Source organism: Ailuropoda melanoleuca, chromosome 10, assembly GCF_002007445.2.
Source record: "Ailuropoda melanoleuca isolate Jingjing chromosome 10, ASM200744v2, whole genome shotgun sequence".
In the NCBI taxonomy this organism is placed as follows: Eukaryota; Metazoa; Chordata; class Mammalia; order Carnivora; family Ursidae; genus Ailuropoda; species Ailuropoda melanoleuca.
Genome location: NC_048227.1, coordinates 70,736,719 through 70,757,092, shown reverse-complemented (window position 1 = coordinate 70,757,092; position 20,374 = coordinate 70,736,719). Strand labels below are relative to the sequence as shown.

The following is a 20,374-nucleotide window of genomic DNA, read 5'->3' as shown; positions in this document are numbered from 1 at the left end:
TAGTTGAGTCGAGGCTTATTTATATACTTAAAAAAAAAACAAACTTTAATTTGTGGACATGATGAGCACTAGTGTGATTAAAAGAAGAAATGTGGAAAATAACCAGTGAATATGTGGTAATGGCCATGTCAAAGGAAGAGCGGATGGCCAGCCAGTCCCTGTCAGTGTGCATCTGTGTGTGGTTGGAGAACAACAGGTTCAGAAGCTGCATCACAAAGTGGCTTGTTTTCTTAACACTGGGTGTATTTATTTGGTAAACCACAAAATATAATATGATAATCACTGATTTTCAATGTAGTTCTCTGAAAAACTTAAAAAGGCCTTACTTATCAAAGAAATATTCTATTGGAACAAGAGGAAGGCATTCTTAGACATACCAAAAAGATTATTAATAATAAGACAGGTTGGTTTTGTTTGTTTGTTTGTGTTGGTCTTCTTGGTTTATCCCTGAACTCAATTACTTGGAATGACCCATCATACATGGATTCTCCTTAATTTAAATATTGTAATCACTGCAATCATGTTAATCTCTGTTTATGCAAACAACACAACCTCTACCGGTGACATTTATGTTTGTTAAGTGTCAGAAGAGGAGAACATTTCTTTAAATCACCCTGAGAGAATATTTACAATATTTAAATTATTCCCATATTCCCAAAGCTTAGTTGAAGTGAGCCAAAATTTTTATGAAAATTCCCTTTAAAAATTCATAGTTTAATTTACATTTTCCTTATCAACAGGCTCAACAAGAAAAGAAAGTCTTCAATCACACAATGTGACAAAAGGTAATCTTGAATCAACTTTGTAAATATTCAAATGCTAAGATGGCATGGAGGTGCCTAAATTATGTTTGCACTTAATATCAACACCAAATTTTTTTAAAGCAAGGAAGTCTGGTGTTTATACACTTCTGCTAATAGCAGAGGAAGTGGACAGGTAGGAAATCTAGCAGGAGATTTACATTTCAATGGAAAACTAGCAAATGTGAAGAAATCAGAGTATTAACAACATAAACAATCAATAAAATATTCCAGTACATACCAGAAGATAAATTTCTCTATTACAAAGGGCTTTCATAATATGCATAATAAGGTAAAAAAATGATATAGTTGTAAAAACAGATAGAGCTGAGAATTATTTTATGTATTATATAAATATAGCCAGTATCACAAATATATTTTTTATTATCTAAAGTTGACCCTTTAAACTAATTCCACCTAGGCAAAAAGTGGTGGATAGAGGGAAAATGCCAGCATGTGCATGGCAGGAAGATGTCCTTTACCTAAAATGAGAATGACCTATTTTGGTGATATTATCAAAAAACTATAAATGGATGTTATAACTGAATTATGTAGTCTGGGTGACATAATTTTAAACAAATCTAATTAATTCAAAACGTAATGAGATTTAAATGTTTTAATTTTAGATGCTAAATAAACATGCCATAATTGAGCAATTGTTTTCATTCATAGTGTAGAACTCCAGTGTGTGGGGAGGGGGAATGAGTCTTGTTTTTTCACTGGTTCCTTCTTTCTGCTTACTGTATTATGGATACCTGAAATGGCAGGACATATTTAACATATATTTTAGACACATAGTTGTAGTAATTTAGACATATAATTATCAGTAATATTAGAGGGTAAAATTTAGAATGAGAACAAACCAAATTTGTAGAAGCATATAGGGGAATAAATTTTATATTTCTATTTTTTTAACTTTTAAAATATTGCTTAGCATCTTTTAAGATAATCAGCCAGAAGAATGAGAAGACACCAGTTACTTAAATAGCTCATTGATAACATCTTTCCCTATAATTAGTTCATTTAATCCTCAGCACAGGCCCAATTATCATGCCCAATTTAAAGATGAGGTAAGTGTGATGAAGGAAGTCTAACATCTCAGAAAGTTTACACGGTAGAGAAAGGATTTGGCTCCAGTATGACGCCAAAAACTTAACAACTGAACTCATTCAATCACAGTTCACCACCCCATCACACCGTGGAACACATAGAAGAAGCCTTCTACTAATCAGAGCAGCCCAAAGGTAAAATGGAAATGGAAATGGAACTTTGTCTCCAAGGGAGTGGTCTGTTCAAACTATTAACTAGAGGGCTGCACAAGGGATTTAGATATTGGTTGGACAGTACCTTCTTACCAATCTGGAGTCCATCATTTCCAAGGTCTTCATATTATTTTTTTTAAAGATTTTATTTATTTATTCAACAGAGGTAGAGACAGCCAGTGAGAGAGGGAACACAAGCAGGGGGAGTGGGAGAGGAAGAAGCAGGCTCATAGAGGAAGAGCCTGACGTGGGGTCGATCCCATAACGCTGGGATCACGCCCTGAGCCAAAGGCAGACGCTTAACCGCGGTGCCACCCAGACGCCCCCAAGGTCTTCATATTATGAATACACGGGACAAATTATTATATATGAAAGCACAAGAGTAACCCTTAGCCAGCTGAGAATATAAGCACATTCTTATTCATTCCTTCATTCAACAGATGGTTCATTGTATTTCAATAAATGTTTATTATATTCTTTTTTAAGTTCCTGTCTTTTAGCCAGTGATAGTATTTTTAAGGGAAAAATAACACGTTATTTTGTAATTTTCTACATGAGGCATGTGACTATACTATCACCAAAATCATAAATATCTCAAATGAAAAAATTTTTATTGTCAGTAACTAATTTTTGTAAATTTGTAATTCTTGGGTTTATATTGGAAACTATACAAGTCTTGAAGCTGGAGTAGCAATTCTCATATCAGATAGACTGGATTTTAAACTAGAGGCTATAGAGAGAGACACAGAAGGGCACTATATTATTCTTAAAGGAAGTATTCAACAAGTGGATATGACAATTATAAATATATATGCCCCCAACAGGGGAGCAGCAAGATACACAAGCCAACTCTTAACCANGGTGTTTACCCCAAAGATACAGACGTAGTAAAGAGAAGGGCCATATGCACCCCAATGTTCATAGCTGCATTGTCCACAATAGCCAAATCATGGAAGGAGCCGAGATGCCCTTCAACAGATGACTGGATTAAGAAGCTGTGGTCCATATATACAATGGAATATTACTCAGCTATCAGAAAGAACGAATTCTCAACATTTGCTGCAACATGATCGGCACTGGAGGAGATAATTCTAAGTGAAATAAGTCAAGCAGAGAAAGACAATTATCATATGATTTCTCTCATCTATGGAACATAAGAACTAGGATGATCGGTAGGGGAAGAAAGGGATAAAGAAAAGGGGGGTAATCAGAAGGGGGAATGAAACATGAGAGACTATGGACTATGAGAAACAAACTGAAGACTTCAGAGGGGAGGGGGTGGGGGAATGGGATAGACTGGTGATGGGTAGTAAGGAGGGCACGTATTGCATGGTGCACTGGGTGTTATACGCAACTAATGAAGCATCAAACTTTACATCNATGAAGCATCGAACTTTGCATCGGAATCCGGGGATGTACTGTATGGTGACTAACATAATGTAATAAAAAAAATCATTAAAAATAAAAAAAAAGAAAAATAAATAAATAAAAAGAAAGAAGAAAAAAAGAAACTATACAAGTCTTAAATTGTGTAATGCAGATTCATTTAAAAATTTATATTTTCAAGCCTAGTCCTTTAAATTAGACTAATGTTGGGATGGTAGCTACACTTGTGGTGAAGATTGCATAATGTATAAACTTGCCAATTCACCAATTATTCACTTGAAACTTATATAACATTACGTGCCAATTATACTCAAAAAAAAAAGACTAATGTTAGTAGAAAAATGTTACCAATCTTTTCTATTTTTCAAGAAGTTAGAATGTCTCTTATCTTATTTGGGATAATCATGTCACTACATTTTTGTCCTACATACATATACTTTAATGTAAAAAAAATACTACTTTGAAGAATTATGGTTTCTCATCAAAACCAATAGACAAATTTTTATGAAAAAATTAAACTGATTTTGCATGTTGGTTTTTAAGATTTGGTTACTTGTCCTTATTATCTTTGAAAGGAAAATAATTCTCAATAATACATTTTATGGAATTTGGAAACTTTAAACAAATATTTAGATTAATTACGTCATGCAAAGTAATTTTACTCAAGTTAGCTATGATTAGAGTTGAACCAAGACACTTAATTTAACAAAGATCCTGCTGATTTTAGTAAGAGTGTTTAAAAAGCATAAATATGTTGTGACATCTACAATGATTAATAGCTTTTCTGATTTTTCACATAAAAGCGATTAATATATTCAAAGATCCATGTTCTCAGGCAATAGTTATATTCTTTCATTAACTGTTAAATAATAAGAAAGTCAAAGATGTTAGATACTTTCATGTGGTCCATCAACATATAATGTCTTTGCATTTTATCTGAGTTAAACAAAACTTGTTTTCTCTTCTTTTCTTTTTTAGCAGAAAAGCCTGCAAGAGTATCAAGTAAGTACTGCTTATATTGATGATAAATTCTCTTTGGCACGCGGTATAAATTTCCAGCTGAAATTCATAAAATATTTATATTTTTAATGTGTTCAGAGATTGAGTCATTTCATACTAAACCTTCTGATAGGAATTTAACCTTTAAACTTAGTTATGTTGAAACTTAAAAAATTATGTTATTTGAAATGATGACTTGTAACAGAAATACTTTATCATGTCCTCAAGCCTGAAGATTAAAGTGACTTGCATTCAAATACATGAATTTTTTCAGCGATTGAAGTAGTATGAAATAACATAATCCTGTTTCTGCCTTAAACCTGCAATCACTAAAAATTTTCCCTAGAGCATATATGGCTGAGCAACAATGTTTTATTGCTGATGTTTTCCAATGTTCGTTAACTTAAATATAATTGTATATCCGAGAAGAATGACATAGTTAGGAATGGATCTAACCTCGTGTGTTGTAAACATACAAAACTCTCAGAAAACACCCTCTAAAATATCAATATCTAGGTGCAGATAGGCATTCTAAATATACAGGATAACTTTAACTTTCCTATAAGCTCCTAAAATTCTGGGAAATAGAAATCTTCCCTCCCATGTTTCCTGATTTAAAAAAACATCATTTTAAATCAGTGCTGTCTAGTGTAAAATCAGGCGAACAACACATGTGATTTTAAATTTTCTAATAGAGGGGCGCCTGGGTGGCTCAGTCGTTAAGTGTCTGCCTTTGGCTCAGGGCGTGATCCCGGAGTTCTGGGATCGNCGAACAACACATGTGATTTTAAATTTTCTAATAGATACATTAAGAGGGTTAAAAAATGTTAAAATAATTTTAATGTTTATTTAACTCTATATAAATATTATTTCACTATGTATCAATACAGAAATATATTGATAATTTACACTATTTTTTTGAAATTGTGTGTGTTTTACACTTATAGCCCATTTCAGTTGGTACTAGTCACATTTCAGTACCCCAAAACCCCATGTGGTGAGTGACTTTTGCATNAAAAAAATAAATAAATTTTCTAATAGATACATTAAGAGGGTTAAAAAATGTTAAAATAATTTTAATGTTTATTTAACTCTATATAAATATTATTTCACTATGTATCAATACAGAAATATATTGATAATTTACACTATTTTTTTGAAATTGTGTGTGTTTTACACTTATAGCCCATTTCAGTTGGTACTAGTCACATTTCAGTACCCCAAAACCCCATGTGGTGAGTGACTTTTGCATTGCAGAGCAGATCTCAGTGGTTATTGGGTGCTTCCACTGTGCCCACCACTATTGAGGATGGTACAAGACAATCATTAAAAGTGGTACTTGCTACATATCTCATTCAAAGCTCTTTGACTACAAATCATAGAACCCCACATAAACTTGCTTCAGGGATTTAAAAAAGGAGAGTAATTACAAGGGCACAGAATTGTCTCACTGATGCAAGAGCAAAGCTCCCACTTGATCCTCAGGAAAGCCCTCTGGAACAATCCTGCTCCACACTCTTTCCCTACAGCCAAAGGTAGTCAGGGCATACTCCATGAAGCAGGTGATTCCAGAATTTGTACTTTGAAGAATGGTTAGCTTTGAATAACTGAAAGTTTCCAGCTTCTAATCATGGCATGGTCTTTTTGGTGACCAGCCTCCATCCAGGAGCCCACCAAGCATTGCCTCATTGGAACAAAAACCCTTCCATCACCCAGGAGATTTAGAAACTCTATGCCAGGAACCAAGGGCAGATGCCAATATATATTTTTTATATTATTTCAAAAGTCAGCAACCAAAAAAGCATGATATGTAGAGGCCATCAAAAGACGAGTTGGCTGGAGTTAAGGGCTAGTGTCAGAAGGCAGTAGAGGTAAGGACATGTAGGGTGAAACAGCTCTATGAGGTAGAGATCCTGCAGGCTAGAGGACTTTAGACTTACTGCCACAGAAAACTGTAGTTTACTTTATAGAAGGGAGTAAAATGGAATTGTTGGGAAGAAATAAGGGTAAATAAGAAGTAAATAAGAAATAAGAATAGTAACTGAAAAGAGAAAAGCGTGACCAAAAAAATGTCTACTCTTTCTTATGGATTATAGGAGATAAATGTCCAAGGACATCATGAGATGATGCATTTTATTTTTTTAATTTTTAAAAAAATTTTTTGAGATGATATGCATTAATAAATTGGTTGCTGCCCATAGGAAGATTATATTCTCTATAGCCTTATCATGCCTTTTTGGAGGCAGTCATCAAAACCTTCTCCAGATATTTATCAAATAAAACATACTGAAGATAAATTAAGCTGAAGATCCATCGTTCTTTTTTTGAACCCTTTTCAACATTATGTACATGTGTGTTTATTTTTGGTCAGACTTTTTGTTTATCTTTCAGTCATTTACTTGTCTTTCATAAAGGAATTCACAAATAGCCTTTGCTTTGAGCCACTGCTCCCTTCAACCCACATTCTCTAACTCCACTCCAGTGCCCGCATCTCTTATCTTCTGGATGGGACCAAGTCCTCTACCTCTGATAGACTGGTTTTTCTGCTTTGGTACTGGATGCGCAGAGACTGTCCTTCATTTCCAGATTTTGGGGCTGGGAAGGAAGAGAAGGTTAATATGTGGAAACGGATCAGTATAAAACAGAACGAAGGTATCACTTCCTGAATTCTGGTTCACTCTGATTGAGATGCTTGAAACCATCCAGGTGGACTGGATTCTCAACTGTCTGGGGTTTTATTGTAGGGATAAAGAAGATACTGATAAGAATCAGCAATACATGAACATCTCTCTATTGCATCAGTGAAAGTAACATTACGAAGTCAAATTTTCCATAATTCACAGACGATTATAGTTTAATTGATGGATGTAGCTTTCTGATTCTAAATGTCCATTTGATTTTTATTCTGTATTTTTTATAGGTGTGGTAAATATTTAATGAATAACTTGCTTTCTATGGAATTCAGAGGAAGACATAAAGGGATGTTAGATTGTATTATATTTAAGATCTATTACCTTAAAAATTAAAAGCAAAATGAACACATTTTTGAATTTTAAATGGCACAACCATTTGATATTAATATTTTAAGTCTTCTGAAAACTTTTTTCTGAAAAAAGAAATAACTGTACATCCAAAAACATTACTCCCCAGGAAGTTGCCCAAAGGCAAAACATGAAATAAAACAGAAGAATGAAAACATACATTATTTTTTTTAATTTTATTTTATTATATTATGTTAATCACCATACAGTACATCCCCAGATTCCGATGTAAAGTTTGATGCTTCATTAGTTGTGTATAACACCCAGTGCACCATGCAAAACATACATTATTAAAAGGCTAATGGTGCCAAGGGAAGACTAGCACCTAGAGTAATTCAAGGCTCTTGACATAGCTGAGACATTGACATCGTATTTAGAACAATGGGTGTGGGGTATCAAGGAAAAAAATTTTATAGAAACCTATAGTTCTTTTGTTTTTATTGTCTGGTAGTCAACATTTAAGTAAAGATAGGTTGGCTTTCCCCTTACAATGAGTTTTTTTTTTTTCTAAGATTTTACTTATTTATTTGAGAGATTGAGAGCACGCACAGGCAGGGGAAAGGGCAGTGGGAGAGCAAGCACTGAGTGTGCAGCTGATCCCAGGACTGAGCCGAAGTCAGACACTTAACTGATGGAGCCACCCAGATGCCCCTAAAATAAGTATTTTGAAGAAGTGATATAGTAACAACATTCTTGAGATGACTCTATGTGGAAATTTAACTTTGGCATCTTTTTCTGTAACATTTTTCTCTGAATGTGAATAGTGAGCATTTTGCCATTAACAACTCACCAAAATTATCTGCATAGACAGGTTTGGGATCATCATAAAGCCTCTGGGATCTAATTTTGATATCAAAGATAATGAATTTAACTTTTCAAGGATATACTTAAAATTTAATCTTTTCTAGAAGTTAATTACTTTTTAAGGAAACTCAAGCCCAGCAAAATATAGCAAGGATTTCCATGTTTAAGACAACTTCCTTTATAACTTATATTTGTGATATGCTTTGTAAAGCTTTCTAACTTTTAAAACACTTATTCATTTTTTGGTTCAACATTTTTCTTTTTTGCATAAATATGGTTTATTAATAAGTAATTTGCATCAATATTAAAGTTTGGTGAATATTTTAGATATCAGAATTAAGCTACTTTTAAATTTGTCTGAAAATTTAAATAAGCACAAGGTGCTTAAAAATTAAACAAGGAGGGGGGCACGTGGATGGCTCAGTCTTTAAGCGTCTGCCTTTGTCTCAGGGCGTGATCCCAGGGTCCTGGGATCGAGCCCCGCATCGGGCTCCCTGCTCTGCTGGGAGCCTGCTTCTTCCTCTCCCACTCCCCCTGCTTGTGTTCCCTCTCTCTCTGGCTGTCTCTCTCTGTGTCAAATAAATAAATAAAATCTTAGAAAAAAAATTAAACAAGGAGGGACAGCTGGGTGGTGCCGTTGGTTAAGCCTATGACTCTGGTTTCCACTCAGGTCATGATCTCAGCGTTCTGAGATCAAGCCCCACATCCGGGCTCCATGCTCAGTGTGGTGTCTGCTTAAGACTGTCTCTCCCTCTGCCCTTCCCCACCTGCATACTCTCTCTCTCTCAAAATAAATAAATAAATCTTTCTAAAATATAAGAACTAGGTAAAAATTAAACAAGGATGTAAAGGTTCATAGCATTTCGTAGTGTACACATTTGATATAACTTAGGTTAAAGACTTATTTTGAAAGAATATAATTAAACATAACTAAAGTATATCATTTGTCATAATAAAAGTGTGACCTATTTTGCATTGATTATATGTCCCTGCACTGAAAAATTTTCAAGAATTTCAAGAAGCCAGAATTTACTAATAAGTATGTACTTCCTATTTGAAAGAATATTTCACTTTTTAAGACAAACTATCAGTGAGTCTGTGAAATATAAAATTATAAACTAGTGGCAAAAAAACTAATTTTCATAAATTCTTAAACACAAGAATCCATAATTATCCCAAATTCCCTTCTATAAATAATTAAATTAATGATCTTTTCTAAAATGATTGAATTCAACTAGTGTTTACTTCATGTCTAAATCAATTTATTTATGTCATCTCAAACTAATTAAGGTGATTTTTTTTCTAATTTTATCACATATTGGTCTCTCATATATATCAAATTATAGGACATATTCTGATGTTTTCTCTTAATGTTATGTTCTCAGATTCTTCAGTGTTTAGTGTAGTTATAGCTTATTCATCCTTACTGCTATATAGTATATTATTTTGTGAATATACACATTTTAATCTATTCTACTGTCAATAGATATTTGCTTTCCTCCTAATTATTTAAGATTTTTCTGTGTTTATTTTTAGACATCTTAACATGGATGCTTATTTTATTAGTCTCTACCTTTCTCCTTTACTAATATAAGCATATAAGGCAGTAGCTTTAAATGCTACTTCCACAGCATCCCACAAGCTTTTATATGTAGTATTTTCATTCTCATTTAGTCGCAAGTGTATCTTAATTCCAGTGTAGTAAATTCTTTAGTATTTTACACGGAAGTTTTAGAACTTATTTTTAAATTTCCAAACCTGTTGGAATTATAAAGATCATCCTCTTTTAACCAGCTTCTAATTTAATTGTGTAGTGGTCAGAGAAAATGTTCTACTCTTTAAAATGTGTTGAGCTCTATCTTATGAACAAATATATTATCAGTTTTAATAAATATTCCATATTCCATATGTCATTGAGAATAATGTGTATTTTCTAACGGTTGGAAGTGTGATTATATATTGATTGAGTCAAGCTTCATTGTTTTTCAATTACCCTGTATCTTCATTAATTTTTTGAATATTAGAAGTATCAATAATTGAATAAACTATATTGAAATCTCCCACTATGATGGAAAATTATCAGTTTATCCCTGTAGTGTTATCAACTTTTATATCAGGAGCTGTTTTATAAGTTCTATGCAAGCTTCGTTTTATCTTTCTGGTGAATTGAACATTTATCTTTTTAGGATAACTTTTTTTTTAAGATTTTATTTATTTATTAGAGAGACAGAGAGAGAGAGTGCACAAGCAGAGGTAGGGGCAGAGGGAGAGGGAGAAGCAGACTCCCCACTGAGCAGGGAGCCGGACGTGGGGCTCAATCCCGAGACTCTAGGATCATGACCTGACCTGAAGACAGATGCTTAACTGACTGAGCCACCCAGGTTCCCCATGATAACTTCTATATTCCATGTAATGATCTTTTTGTAAGTAAAATGACCTTTTTTTAAGTGACATATATCTGATATTATTACAATTATCCCAGCTTTCTTTTGTTTAGTATTTTATCAGAACTTTTTTTACAAGCCTTTATTTTATGTCTTTTCATGACATTTTTGTTTCAGGTATATCTTTAGTAAATAATATAAAGGTAAAATTTACTTTTTATTTTACCCAGTACAATGACTTTCACTTTTAATCTAATGAATTTCAACTAGTTTTTACCATCTTACTTGTTGTTTTATATTTCTCATGCCCTCTCAACACTTCTTTATATTTTTTCTTGTCTTTTACAAATTGAGCATTTTTCCCTAAATGTGTTTTTATTTTTCATTTTCTAGTCTCTCCTTATCTGGATAGACTACACTCTATTTCTCTTATTTTAGTGGTCACCCTTGACATTGTACTATTCATGAAAAGTAAAATTACTATGAAACACCGTCTTCTCAACAAGAGAAGGATGCTAAAACATTTAAATTTCATTACATCCAATGCTGACTTTCATGCTAATTTTGTTCAATATTTTAATTCTAACCTTTCAAAGAATCTGAATGTCAAATTGTGTCAGTAGTATTTCTTCCATGCATATGTGTCTATCTTCCCCTGCAGGTTTCTCAGAGTTAACGCTATGATCTCTCTTGCATCTCTGACTTGGTTTCGACCTCATACTTCTCCAGCAGCACCTGCTTTAGAGTGTCTTGAGCAAAGACCTATTGGTGGAAAGCATTCTCAGTTTTTATTTATCCGACAATGTCTTTAAACCATCCTCATCCCCGAAAGCCTGTTGCTGGGCACAAAATCTAGGTCACTGGTTATGCACTTTGCACACATTCGATGTATTGTTTCACTGTATCGATTTCTCTTTCTCCATAAAGGCAGGGGAATTCTGTTACCAGTCGAATTGTCATTCCTTCCCACGTGATCTATCTTTTTCTCTGTCTTCTTTAAATATTTTCTCTTTGCCTTTGACCCACTGCAGGTTCACTATATTTTATGTAGTGAGAGCTCCTTTTTACTGTGAAATTCCTCCAGGACACATGGAGTCCTTTTTTTCCTTTTACCAGTTTGGAGAACTCATAGCCATTATTTCTTCAAATATTATCTCTTCGTTTTTTCCTTCTGCTGAATATTAATATGTTAGGTATTCACACCTTTTCTTCTTTCAAGATCTCTTTCAAATTTTTCATCTCCTCATTTCTCTATGCTGTATTTAGTGTAATTTGATCAGTTTTAACATACGTTCACTATTTCTTCAGCTCTATATCATATTTATTTAACTCATCCAGTGAGATTTTATATAATTTATATTTTTATTTATAATAGTTACTTTTCAAGTCTTACTGGTTATTTTCATAATCTCCTATTCCTTGGTCTCATTTTTGAATTCATATTTTATTTCTTAAAACATTTCATATCTATATTAAAGTTTGAGCATAAAAATTTCAGTATCTGAAGTACTTTGTTATGTAAAGTTGTTTATTGTTTCTTCAGACTCTCCCTCAGGACGGTTTTCTTTCTTTCTGTGATTAGAACTTTTATTATGAGCTCTTACTCATTTTTATCTAAATGAATCTTTCTTTGTCTCTATTGTCCCTGTCCTGCTCAACTTTTATTCCACTCCTAGCAGTTTCTTACCATTTGTGGGGTCCTGTCCGGAAGTGAGCCCTGGCTCGTAGGTGTCCCAAGGTCACAGGTACTTGAGGTACCTGCACTCAGACCTCGTGGTGAACCCTTTATGCTCACCTGCTCTTGAACTGGGCAAAGCCCCTCCCAGTTTCAGCTGATGATCTCAAGTTGTCATTACTGACTTTTCAGGAAATACCTACTGGCTGTTTGGGGGTTCCACGTTTGGAGTGTCCCTCAGACTCCCTATTGTCTCCCTCTGCTTCCTGTCCTACAAACACTAATACCTGGTAGGTTTTGACTATTTGTTTGTTCCAACCCACATGCATTTTAGGGTTCATTTCATTTTGTTATAAATATTGTCCATGGGTCTCACTCTCTGTTTTTACAAGGGGATTTGGAAGAGATTTAAATACCGTGCTGTTGCTGTCTTTTCAGAATCCCCAGAGGCGGTTATATTTTCATCCCACCATCCTTGGTTTAGCAAAGGCTCACAGCCTCTGTGCCCCCAGTTTGCTCCTTGCACATTTGGTTTCTGAGTTCCAGTTTTAATATAAGCACTTGTCCACAGGGTGACCTACCCTTTCATGTATCAGCGGGCTTTTTTTTCCCCTGCTCTCAGAAAGATAGAAGGATTCTGAAGGGTTCCTTTACCTTCTCTGAGCCCAGCACTGCAACAAAAAGTATGATTTTATAGTTAATATTGTCCATCATTTTATCAGTTAGAATTAGAGTCCAATAGTTGCTTTTTTAATGTTATCCACAAATCTTGTTTTAACAAGATTCGTGCCTTACTTGTCTAAGTTAAAAAGTGAAACTCTGATGTTCTAGTTTCTGGCAGTTGTATAGAATTTGTTATTAAAACTTTAGATAATCCTTAATCATAGAATCCTAAATTTCATCTTCTTTAAAACAAATCCATCTCAGTTAATACATATACGCACAAACCTTTGATTAAGAAAAATATACCTTCTTATAGCATTTAGTTTAAAGCTTATTTCAGGATATATATTTTTTCCTAAAAATGATCATTTTATACAATGACTGACTTTTGTTTTGCTTTGTTTTGTTGGGGGACCCTTGTTGGGGTGGAATATTATTGGAGATCACTTGCTGGAATGGAATGCTGATGAATACTAACATCAATGCAGTTTTTGTTAAAAATAAATTATCACCAAATCCATGATAGAAATACAGAAGTCATCACAGGTTAGTGGCTGATAACAGGGAAACTGGTTTATAAGCTGTGTAAACTTGGGAAAGCTACATAACATCTCTGTGCTTGGTAGTCTAATTTTTAAAATGTGGATAATAATAATATTACCTCATAGAAATTTGGGGGAGATTAAATAAGATAAAATAGTAGGTTCATAAGTAATAATCAGTGTCTAATAAGTGATTTATTAATTGGCATCCATGAGGGCAATGATGATAATGATGGTGACAGTAATGATTATGGCAGGCTGTGTTACTTTTCCTAGTTAGGAACAGGTTTCTAAGCTTTTGTGTCAAATTGGATAACGCGATAAGATAAAATCATAGTAAGAAAAAACATCTTTTCATTTTGGGGTGGATATAAAACAATCCCACTTTTTAGAGCAAGAGTGATTATGCTCATGGAAATTTTGCTTCAGGAGAAAACAAAAAATGGAGCAGTAACTTGGCGGAAGCCTCTAACTAGGTACAAGCTGCTGGGCTTACCTCCTCTGATCACTTCTTTTGCTGAACCTCAGAGAAAGTCTGTGTAGAAGGCACATTTGGTGAAATGTTTGTCACTGTTGATTATTCGTCTTTGGGTACCAGCAACGTGGCCTCCTTCATTTATTGATGATGTTAAGTTGTTCTGACATTGCCCTCAAGACAGTTGTGTCTTATCCTCAGACTGACAGGACAGACACTCAGAGAGGATTGCATGCGTTTTTTGAACACCCTAGGCTTCACTGTGTGCAAACTTCCCAATGTGAACTGTCTCTGCATTCTTTATTAGCCCCTGAGGTCAATCTCAAGAATTCTGTGGATACTGCTCAGTGTAGCAGTTAACCTTCTTTAAAACTCGTGATCATTTTAAAAAATAGTATAGAGGAGATTTTCACACCTGAAAATGAAAATAAACTGGCTATCAGCTGCTGCTTTGAACTACCATGGATTCTTCTGATTTCTTGAAAATACGTTAACTCTCAGAATGTAATATTCCATCAAACCATTTACACATAATTCAGCAAATCAATTGAGAAAATAATTTAAAGCTTTTGGTGTTTCTATAGAGACAAAGTGATGCAGTGAATTAGATAAAACAAGAGCAGCAAAAATGAAAAAAAAAAATCCATGCAAAGTTACTTTTGTGTCAATGCTCTAGGATCCCAGCTGTTTACCTGTAAGTATTTCTTGAAAATCTGCACAAGTCAGTACAGATTGCTGGTAGAAATAAACACGCAATAACCGCTGGTACACATGCATGCATTATTTAGGTAGTTTTTATTTATTTATCATGCTTGCTAAGAGTACACAGAGCAGGCTGGCCACTACACAGGAAATGTTATCTTTAACAAGAAAAATAAAATTCACAATCTATGCCAACAATGTGGATTCCTTGAAATTTTTCTTCTCTCCAAATTACAATGTCTTTTAACCTTTTCCATTATTTTACCCACCCCTACGCTCCCATGCTCAGAAGAGGAAGCATTGCTTCTTAGCCAAGATTTATCACTCCGTGTTTCTCCTTGACCCCGTCCCTTCTTGCCTCCCCCTACATTGGCTCCCTCCATCCTGCATCTTCAGTTCTTGCTCTAAGAAACCTTCCTCCCGTCACCTGCAAACATCTTCAAACTATTCTCTCATATGAAATTTTCCTTGTGCCTTCTGTTTCCTGAAGTACTTTTGCTTTCATTCACAATCACGCTTCTGAAATAAGTCTCCCACCAATTCTTTGGGCAACCTGAGTATTGCCCTCCAACATTTTCCTCAAGTAACACACTTAAAGCTCAACCCAGACATCCTAATTGTTGAGCTTAATTACCTTTCTCACTTCTCCCCAGTCTCTGTTGCACTCAACATTGTTAGTCTCTCGTCCTTTTTGAAATGTTTTCCTCTCTTGGTTTTCATAATGTCGGACTCTTTTTTTCATATTTGTTTAGTGTGGGCTTCTGTTGCTTTTTCTTTTTCCAGAGGATTAATTCTTCCCTCTCAGCTCTCTTTTCTTCCCTTCACACTCTTTCTCAGTGGGGTCATCCCACCTTGCTATCCACCTCTTTGTGGATAAGACCCCAAATTGTTCTGAAGCCTAACCTCCCTTATCAGCTCTAGCTCCACATTTTCAACTCCCGGCTTCACCTTTTGTCTGCACAGGTTCATGACTGACCTTCCTATCTTATCTTCCTTCTGTCTCCTATCCCTCAACCCCTGCAAATCCTAAAGGGAATAGCCATATGATTTTCATTCTTCAGTCACTTAGACCTAAAACTTCAAGTTCCACTTTGACTAATCACTACTCTTTGTGTCTGGCTCTAATTCAGTTCTCAGGTCATGTTAGCTTTTACTATTTCTCCTTATTGCAGTGACTTTCCAGCCTGTCCCTTTCTGATTTCTGTCATCCCATTTCATGTCTACGGCATAGATTAAGTTCCCCAAAACTTCAAATTGATGGGGCCATTTATACAATAAGTGTTCAATATTTCCTCATGATGAATTTAGAGTACATTCTACATTTCTTAGTGTGAGGGTCTAACGCCTGTACGATCCAGTTTTAAACTACATTTTAAATCTTTTTTCTGTAATCATTGTCTACACCTTTGGGAGATACCAAACCAATTCAACTTTCCATGTTCCTGATTTTCTTCCATCCTTTCATCCTGTCATTCCTTTTTCCTGGATTTTTCTTCCCATTTCCGGTCATATGATCCTTCACAGTCCATCTCCAGGTCATCATGATTCTTCAAGGCCCATCTCCCACAAGATAGCTTCCAGAAAATTTCTTTGATCTCTGTAGGAGGAAGCGACCATTCCACCATTGAAAACATCTCACACTTATTTTGAGGATTGTCATATACTGCCTTTCAACCCGTAATATCTTTTATCTGTTTGGATACTGGTTCATTTTCTCTGCTTGACTGCAAATTACTTCCAGGTAGCATTGTACTTTTGGTTTTTCCAGGGCACATAACAAAGTGCTCTGAGAGTAGAGATAGAAAGTTTAGTTGAAAGAGTAAGGTTCTAGAAGTTCTAGAAAATTAGCTTTATACCTTCTTTTACTACTTTAAAAATGTGTTGTTTAACATATTTTAAATCCCCTGAGTCTCAGTGTCCTCTTGGAAAATGAGGATATTCCACCTATTAGTGTCTTGTGAGACTTAAGTGAAAACATATGTAAAGTACCTAGTAGAGCACCTGCACAGAAAAAGAGCTCATTGTAGTTATTGTTGCTGAAATTTCCTAAATGAATAAACTACAAGAAAATTTTAAGGTAATATACACTTTGTAAAACTAAACTGATCTTTTTAAAAATATATTTTAATTTTGACATTTTTAAATTATTTTTTCTTTATTTAATTGTTTATTTTTTCTTTGCTGTTTTCAATTAAAGATAAGCATTTTTTTAAGTTTTTTTTTGTTTTGTTTTGTTTTTGTTTTTGTTTTTTTTTTTTTGCTGCTACATACATTGCTCTTATTTACTTTAAGTTCCCTTAGAAAATCTTTGTATTTTGGTCTTTTATTTTGTTTTGAATTTTATTTCCAGTGTAGTTAACACACAGAGTAATATTAATTTCAGGTGTACAATATAGTGATTCAACAATTCTATACATTACTCAGTGCTCATCATGATATGTGTACTCTTTTTTTATTTTTTAAAGATTCATGTATTTATTTGAGAGAGAAGGAATGAGAGCACACATGTGAGTGGGGGAAGGGGCAGAAAGAGAAAATCTTCAAGCAGACGCCCCACTGAGTGTGGCACCTGACTCAACGTGGGGCTTGATCTCAAGCCACCCAGGTGCCCCACATCATGATAAGTGTACTCTTAATTCCCATCACCAATTTCACCCATCGCTCCACCTCCTCTCTGGTAACCATCAGTTTGTTCTCTATAATTAAGAGTCTGTTTCTTAGGGACGCCTGGGTGGCTCAGTCAGTTAAGTGTCTGCCTTTGTCTCAGGTCACTATCCCAGGGTCCTGGGATGGAGCCCCATTTTTGGGACCCCTGCTCAGCAAAGTCTGCTTTCTCCCTCTGCTTCTCCCCCCAGGTTGTACTCTCTTGATGGTGGTGAATAATTTTTTTAATGTATTGTTGGATTCGGTTTGCTAGTTTTTTGTTTTTGTTTTTGTTTTTTTGCTATTTTTTTTTGAGAATTTTGCTTCTATTTTCATCAAAGATATTGGCCTGTGGTTCTCTTGTGTGTGTGTGTGTGTGTTGTGTCTATCTGGCTGTGGTATCAGGGTAATACTGGATTCATAAAATGAATTTGAAAGTTTCCTTTTCTCTTCTATTTTTTGGAATAGTACAAGAAGATTAGGGACTAACTCTTTTTTAAATGTTTGGTAGAATTCACCTGTGGAGCCTGTCTGGTCCTGGACTTTTGTTTGTTGGGAGTTTTTTGATTACTGATTCAGTTTCAGATATTTTTATATTATAAACACATAGAATACATCATAAAATACGCATGATGAATTAAACCCTCTATATGAAGAAGGAACTGAGATGCCAACAACCTTTAAAAACCACTGTAAATATAATTTTCTAATTAATTAATTAATTAATATGCATATGTGTGATAATGATGTTAAATTTATTCCAGTTATCCAAATTTAGGAGGGATAGCTTTAATACAGAAAAAAGAAGAAAGGGAGAGAAAGCAAACAAGCAAGCAAGAAATTGATATCTAACCCTAAATCTAAAAATTTTACATTCACTGTATATTTCAAATTAGTTTAAAATTTCTCTTTTAATGCAAAATTAGTATTAGTTATTTGAGAAATGGTTGCTATTGTATGTAATAATTTTTCCATAAAATAAAAAAATAGCTGGAAATACAATCAGTTGTTTCCTTTATAATAATTCTTATTTTGAAGAATCTAGTTTTGGTTTGTCTCTATCTTGCTTATATTTGCATTGTTTTACTTGTTTCTGTGTCAGAGAAATAAGATGTTTTTTTTTCCCCTCAAAAGATAACTTTTACTGTCTTGTTTTCTCAAATATTTTGACTTGTTATTGGTTTATATGGCTAATGAACTTTTTTTGTTTTAATAATTACCTTTCCTTTTGACAGGTTTATGTTTAATTATTTCCTTTGGTAATATGTTGGTTATTTCATGGAGATAGAATTCTTCCTCTAGACTAGCATTTCTCAATGTAATAGTCTTTGGGTCTCTGAGATCTCCAAAATCCTCTCAGGTGGTCTGAAACATTTTACATATTAATAGTCGGCCATTACTTACCTTTGTTACTCTCATTTTTTTCACGAGTATACAGTGGAATTATCCAAAGGCTAAATGGCACATGAGAACATCATCGCTTTTATGACTAAGGAGTTGTTTGCTTGAGGATCCTTGCGTTTAAAAAAAATCTCTATTTTAATTTCTATTACATTAATTAGCAATAGATACAACCCACATAAACAAATGTTCTTTGGGGTCCTTAATTCTTTAAGATTGTAAAGGGTTTCTGTAACCAAAAATTAGAGAACTACCATTATGGAGAATAAGACATGGAACCAAGATAAGATTGCTTGTTGAGAATAATAAATCAATAATTTTAAGTATAAAATTTGCTAATTCATTTATAAAGTCCATGTATTTAAAAATACATGTAAGGACACCTGGGTGGCTCAGTCGGTTAGATGTCTGCCTTTGGCTGAAGTCATGATCCCAGAGTCCTGGGATTGAGCCCCGCATCAGGGTCCCTGCTCCAGGGGGAGCCTGCTTCTCCCTCTCCCTCTGCTGTTCCCCCTGCTCGTGCTCTCTCGCTCTCTGTCTCTGTCAAATAAATAAAATCTTTTAAAAAAATAAAAATACATGCAATTATACACCATACCTATCACTGAACTGAGACTAGACTCCACATTTTTTCATGTTCTTAGTATTCCCCTCCAGTCAAATTTTAATTAGTTTTCATTTCAATGCTATATAAATATATACCCACATATATTAATATATATCCATATGTATTTGTATGTTATATAAACACACACAAACACACAGAGTCTCCTTTATGCCAACATATTGGCTGTCTAAGTTATATCTGTTTTCAGCCTGATAGAACCAAGGCTACCCTCGACTCCATGCAGACACAGACTTATCTCCTGAACTTTCCTAAAGTCCCATCCCGCTCTGACTCTCTTTTTGATGCATGGCTGGAGATCAGACTTGGAGCTCAACAAATACTTTCAGGCAAAGGGAAAGAGAATTTCTGATTTTTTTTTCAGGGCATTACACTCAGTCACAGAATACACATTTATATGTTTATAAATGTATATATATATATATATATATTTAAGTATTGGAACAGACACTTAGGTGAAATGAGGCACATTGTGGAATTGAGACAAAGAAGAAATCCCTTCAGTTAATGAGAAGATCCAAGCACTACTTGAAAATACAAAATTTAGACCTCTTTATCATGATAATTTCATTGTTTTCATAAACTAATAGTTCTCTAAGAACCCCTGTGTCTGTAGCCTTAATTCAATAAGTATAAAACAGCTATACAAAAGCCAGACTTTGACGTAAAAATGTTTAAAAGATTGAAATGGTAGCCATGCAGACAAGACCTCCCATGTGACTCTGTTACAGGAGAGATGTCTGAATTTGATAAGAGAATGGATTCATTAATACTTGTGATTCCTTTTGAATCTAAGTTTTTATTTTTAATATAAGTTTCTATATAAGTAAAGGATGGAGTCTACAATTTGAAAGTCAGGATAATACTTTCATTCTTTTTTTTTTTAAAGATTTTATTTATTTATTTGACAGAGATAGAGACAGCCCGCGAGAGAGGGAACACAAGCAGGGGGAGTGGGAGAGGAAAGAAGCA

The 20,374-nt window shown here is 34.3% G+C and overlaps 1 protein-coding gene across 1 annotated transcript in view; it reads left to right on the top strand.

The window, feature by feature from the left end:
- Positions 1-20,374, top strand: part of TRDN (triadin) — a 379,865-nt gene that overhangs the window by 341,491 nt on the left and 18,000 nt on the right. Inside the window, exons 37-38 of the mRNA XM_034669079.1 lie at positions 741-785; positions 4,427-4,450. Coding sequence (XP_034524970.1) covers positions 741-785; positions 4,427-4,450 — 69 coding nt within the window. The remainder of the gene's footprint in view (positions 1-740; positions 786-4,426; positions 4,451-20,374) is intronic.